This window comes from Vicia villosa, linkage group LG6, assembly GCF_029867415.1.
Source record: "Vicia villosa cultivar HV-30 ecotype Madison, WI linkage group LG6, Vvil1.0, whole genome shotgun sequence".
Lineage (NCBI taxonomy): Eukaryota > Viridiplantae > Streptophyta > Magnoliopsida > Fabales > Fabaceae > Vicia > Vicia villosa.
In genome coordinates this window covers 153,312,768-153,319,344 of record NC_081185.1, presented here as the reverse complement: position 1 = coordinate 153,319,344, position 6,577 = coordinate 153,312,768, and the positions used below count along the sequence as shown (strand labels likewise).

Sequence of the window (6,577 nt, the reverse complement as noted above, 5' to 3'; positions counted from 1 at the left end):
AAGATGTACAACATGAAGAAGCAAAGAATATTTATGAAGATGAAGAAAGATGTATAACACGAAGAATCAAAGAATATGTACGAAGATGAACAAAGATGTAATGAAGATAAGTGAAGATATACAATAGGAAATACATGCAATTGAAGAAACAAACTAACATTATACAAATGGAAGCAAAGAGGAATATTCAACAAGAAGAAAAAGAGCTAGTGTTAAGAAGATCTTCAATAACAACAAAGAGAGAAACACTTGGAAGTTTTACATTTTAAATCATATAAAGTGTTGTATTTTAAAGCTCAATTTTGTGTAATCTGTTTTTGTAGAAGCAATTTTTGTATATACATAAACATTGTATTTAACCAGCTGGCTAAAGTTCCTTGAGTGATTAAGTTTAGTCAAAATACTCGAGATGTCATTGATTGTTTGTCTTTGAGTTGATTTCCTTGAGGGACTAAGGTATAGTATGAAGCCTTGAGAAGACATTGACATGTAGTCTTTGTGGTTGTAATCATGGAATTGATTATTGGATTAAATCCTTGTTGTTAAGGCAAAATCATCTTGGTGGGTGGACTGGAAGTAGTCTTGTTAACGGTGAACCAGAATAAAATCACTTGTGTTATTTATCATTGTTGCTTTTGTGTTGTTTGTTTCTAGGTGATCGAAAAAGTTTTTTCTCACGAAACCCAATTCAAACCCTCATTTCTTGTGTTTCATTGAATCTTCATTGGGTATATCAATAATAAATGTTCCCCATTGAAGACTTGGAGCACGTGAATTAAGACAGTGCATTGAGTGAAAAGTATAATTCAAGTGTCTGTCACCGATTATTGTGTGATTGTAACCGATTATAACTCAAATAGACTCGTTGAGTAACCGGTTACACATTGGGTGTAACCTGTTACAACTGAAACAAGATTGTTTGGTAATCGATTACACTCTGTCTGTAACCAATTACACTTGTAATTTGCCTTGTAATTGGTTATTTTGGGGCTGTAACCGATTGCAGCGGTAGGTTTTTCTATTTTTGTGTTTGTTACTTATACTTCACTCAATGTAAATGTATATAGTAGTATACCTCTTGAATATATAAATAATACATGTTCCCCATTTTTTACCCTTAATAATTATTCTCTCTCATTCTCTTCCTCTCTCATCTCCTCATTAAAAATCACTATTCTTATAGTTGATTGTTAACATAATTGACACTTTAAGAGTTATAATAATTATAAAAATCACACAACTCACTAACAGGGCCGGCCCAATCAACGCAGAGGTCCCGTTCTAATTTTGAAAATAGGCCCAAATTTAAAATATAAATACAACTATAATAATTAAAAAAGACACATAAAAGTTACATTTATGTATTAATCAATAATCTATTTAATTAAAATTATTTTGAATTTTGATCTATCTCAATTTTTGTATGTATTGAGTTTTTATTATAGCATTTTTTGATTTATTGAATTTTTATTATAATATTTTATTTATTTCAATTAATATTTACGGAAAAAATATTGGACCTTTTAAAAATTTGGGGCCCCTAAAATTTGGGGCCCTGTGCTGTAGCACTTCCTGCTCACTAACTAAGCAAACATTTTAACTACATAAACCTTTTGAAATATACACATACACATGTCATAATTCTATTTAATTAATTGCAGATAAATAAAATACACCCCTCACAATTGTAAATTACAAAAATAACTTTTGGTGTATTTTAAACTAGTGGAATACCCGTGCGTTCGCACAGATACTAGTGTGATACACACGTTTTTGTTTGAAAATGTAGTAGAAATGTAAATAAGAAAAACAAAATTGTTTTACTAAAAGAGATTATTAATTTTTTTTAAAAAGACACATTCTTAAAACAAAAACAAAATTGTTTTACATCAATAATATATATTTTTCAATTTTCCATAAATATCTTAAAAAATATTGTATTTTAAATTAAAATAATTTCAAAATAAAAATATTAATTAGTAACCTAAATAATTAAAAAACAACTCATATTTCTTGTGTTTGAATTCATACATTATTTTAAATATATTTATTTTTATTTTCTTTAGTAACATAAATAAATACGTTTTGTCTGTGTTCGAATTCATACATTATTTAAAATATTTTTATTTTTATTTTTATAATTATACAAAAGATATAATAACCATGTGGTTTGCACGGATTTTGGTATGGATACTCGTGCGTTCGTAAAATAAATCCGTCGTCCCCGCCCCGAAATTAGCGGGAAAACCCGGTTTAACCAGGGGTGGGTGCGGGGAAAACCCAATTTTTATTTACGGGTGTGGGGCGGGTGATGCTAGTATCCGCCCTGCACCCGCATCCGCCAACTAAATTTAATTTAATTCATTTACTTTTAATAGTTTTATTACTCATTTACATTTTTTAATGTTACAATATCTTGTTTATTAGATTTATTATTATTATTTTTTTAAAATACAATTTAAATAAAAAAATCAAACATAAAAAATTCTTTTAAAATAATAAAGTATTTATTTTAATTATTGGTTTTTATTTTTATAAAAAAAAAATTAAATTTTATTCGGGCGGGTACGGGGAAACCCGTTTCTTGTTAGGGGCAGGGGCGGGGAACAAATATTAGTCCCGGCCGAATTTGGAGGCAGAGGCGGGTCTGAGTGACGGGTGCGAGTCTGGGTGTGCTTAAATTCACCCTTAACTCGCCCCATTGTCATCCCTATACTGTAGTATTACGCGCATTTATTTTTAAAATGTAATAAAAATGAAATATATTTTTAATCTCTTAGAACTTTTATTTTTAATCTGCCTAAACTTATAAAATTATAAGCTAAACATATAACTAAACTTTATTAATGATATATCATAAAAAAAAATCATTAAAAATATACAATATTAAATTTATTATTCAGTTGAAATAATTCATTTATTGTTATTATTGGCCGCAAACATAGAAGTAGAAAGCACCGCCGCGGGATCCAATTTCCTACTTAAGTGTCAGAAAATGTAATTTTTTAGAATGAGAAAGTAATTATCATAATAAAGGATCTAATTTTATTAAAAATAAAATGTAATAATGATCATAAAACTACTATAAATAAAAATAGTATAAAATAATTTATTTAATTTGTCCTAAATTTAAACTTGAATATCATTAAGTAAGTCTTAATATGTTATAGTATTTATTGTCTTATTGGTTCCACTTTTTAATCCAATTTTTTATTGATTTCTTTTCCTTTTATATACTTCTTATTTTATGTTTCATTCTATTATAATTTCTATTTCCATTCATGATCACAGTAAAAAAATTAAAATATTTATATAATAATTTTGTTTTGGTGATCATAAAATGATTATGGATGTTTAATATTAGCATATAATTTTATGTACTTCTTATTTTATGTTTCATTCTATTATAATTTTTATTTCCATTCATGATCACACAATTAGTAAAAAAGATTAAAATATTTATATAATAATTTTGCTTTGGTGATCATAAAATAATTATGAATGTTTAATATTAACATATAATTTTAATGTCATTCCGTTCATAAATTACTTATGCTTTTTTGTGTAATATATAGATAGTTGTCTCATTTATTTCTTTATTAATAACCTAAATAATTTTAAAAGAATACATTATTCCCGTTGTATATTTATTTTTAAACTTTAAAATAAGGCATAAGATATGCCAGAATTTGATAAACATTTATTAAAAAAACATAAAAGAGCTAGAGTCCAATGGTGTCAAATATATGATATATTATCTTATAATTTTTTTTTTTGGTATAAAGGAGGGCCAAAGCCCTATCATCTTATAATTTTAGATGTTATATTATAATTTAAAATAGAAAAAACAAAAATATCATAAATAATTTATTAAGTAGTTATAAAATAATATATTTAATGTGTATCATACATTTATTTTAGATAAGTTTATTTGTTTTAATTTGAAATTGTTGTTTTCTTATTTTTATAAAACTTAAAATTATAAGTTTGAAAGGAATAAAATTATTTTGATACTTTTTATAAATTGGAAAAGAATATCGCTAAAATATATTAATATATTAATTATGTACCTATTTCTTATTTGGTTTAATATGTTTTTGTCCTTTAAATATCTTAAATTTGAATTTTAGTCCCTATAAAAAATGACATATTTTGGTTCCACAATTTTTATGCATACATTTTAGTGCTGTTATTTTCTAATATTTTAAAAATTATTTAATGACAAATACTTTGTCATATTTTAAAATTTTTATTTTGTAAAGTGAAAGAGTAACCTAAATATTTGTATCATGTATATATTTATATTATTAATGACAAATATTTGTCATATTTTCTTGTGATTTTTGATACAATTATATCAAATAGATATGATATACTTGTAGTATACAGTATTTTATTAGCTTCATAACCCATTAATATTTTTAATGGATATAAAGTCATTGAAAATAATGGTATTGGCTAATAATTAATACAAAAATAATGGTATTGGCATATATGAAATATTTGAATGAATATCATTATGTTAGATGAAAAAAAAGTTTATAAGAATGGCATTGACGTAAATAATGGTATTGGCATATATGAAATATTTGAATGAATATCATTATGTTAGATGAAAAAAAAGTTTATAAAAATGGCATTGACGTAAATAAACTGAATTCGAGTGTCATTTTTCAACACTCTAGTCTTTTAAATAAGACATTAATGCTCTGCTTCTAAACCTCTGTCCTTTATCAACCCATTTTCTTCAGCACACAACCAAAACAACAAACTTTTCTCAAACTCAAAATGGCACCACCACCGCGTTTCTATTCACACCTCCTCCTCGTGATTTGCGCCACCGTCTTATTAACACTAACGATCTCACCGCCGACAGTAACCGCCGGAGGATTCAACCTCGGAATGGAATGGATTCACCAAACGAAAACAACCTGCGAAGGCACCATCGCCGATTGCATGTTGCAGCAAGGCGAAGAAGAGTTTCAGTTCGACAGCGAGATCAGCAGGCGTATTTTAGCAACAACTAAGTACATCAGCTATGGTGCGCTTCAGAGGAACACTGTGCCATGCTCTCGCCGTGGTGCTTCTTACTATAACTGCCGTCCCGGTGCTCAGGCCAACCCTTACAGCCGTGGATGCAGTGCCATTACGAGGTGCAGGAGTTGATTATTATTTTTTTTTTCAATTTTTGAAAAAATAATAATAATTAAGTATTAATTAAGTTTGGTTGTGAATTTTTTTTTATATACTTTTAATATGTGGATGTTTAATCCTTTTTATTTGTGGGTCACTGTTGTGAGTTGTGACTCTTTTATGAAAATACTATGCTATTTACAGTTGTTGATTATTGTTAATTATTGTTAATTACATTATCATCAATTAATTATTTATTTGTTGTTATTAATAGTTTAAAAAAATTGGTAAAAATATAATTATAATTTATAAGATAAATATATTTTTTATTTATTTATTTTATTTATTATTATTATTATGATTACGTTGTTACGCGTTGTCTACAGCTGTGTATGCCAGCGTGTTGGTGAATGTGTGACTGTAATGTATTGTCGTATTCATGATGTATGAATGATAATTAAATTAATTAATTTATTGTATTGTATATTGTTTTTTGTGTTGTTACCGTTTCTTTGTTATTTACTGAATTTTTAATTTTTTTTAAATTTATTTATTGAATCTAGAAGATTTGGTTTTCGAAAATTTGATTTGAAATAGTAGCTAGCTACTACCGTTACCTTAACTTGATAAAAGTTTAAATGCTTTGCTTTATGTGGTGGCATAAGCATATAATGCTTTGCTTTCCATGCTTACATAAATAAAGTATATGTGAAGAGTGTTGGTGGGGGTAATGATGGAATTAATTAAAAACAAACTTGGTTTTGAAGGATTGCGAATTCAATTAGTACTCAATGATCTTTTTTACCAAAAAGTTTAATTGAGTTAATTCATAGAGATTTATCATGGTTGAAATTGACGAGAAGTCTTAGGTTTGAAATTGCACTCTTAAGTTTACGGTACAACTTTAATGTCCATTGTGATCTTTTTGATTCAAGAGATTAATTTATGTAATTACGCATAGATAGACAACGATCTATTGTAATTAGTGTTTTAAAAATAGAATTGAACCGGTAGGTTAAGTTGGTCAACTTGGAACTGTAGTCTAATTTGATTTGGTTTGGACAAATAAACCGCTAGGTCTACAAAATTGCGATAAAACCACTTCAATTACAAGTGCAAAATTGATAATAAACTACAAAATTACAATAAAACCGCTTCAATTCCAAATGCAAAATTGATAATAAACTGCTAGGGCTACAAATTTGCCATAAAACCGCTCCAATTACAAATGCAAAATTGAGATCAGTTTTGCTGAACCAAATGGTTCAAAAACTTAAATTAATTTTTTTATATATTTAATTTCCTTTGTTTTTTTTAAATATAAAAATTAATTATGACAAATATTTAAAATTGTATAGATGAATGAAAGATAAAGAATAAAATTGAAAAACATGAGACAAGCTAAATACAAATATAAAGAGAATAAATAATATAGTGTTTATGG

At 26.8% G+C, this 6,577-nt stretch overlaps 1 protein-coding gene across 1 annotated transcript; it reads left to right on the top strand.

Annotated features, from left to right (window-relative positions):
• The first annotated feature begins 4,714 nt into the window (after positions 1-4,714).
• On the top strand, positions 4,715-5,400 carry LOC131612826 (protein RALF-like 33). The gene has a single exon (XM_058884577.1). It carries the CDS (start codon positions 4,789-4,791, stop codon positions 5,164-5,166), a length of 378 nt encoding a protein of 125 aa, XP_058740560.1. The 5' UTR covers positions 4,715-4,788; the 3' UTR covers positions 5,167-5,400.
• The last annotated feature ends 1,177 nt before the right edge of the window (positions 5,401-6,577 follow it).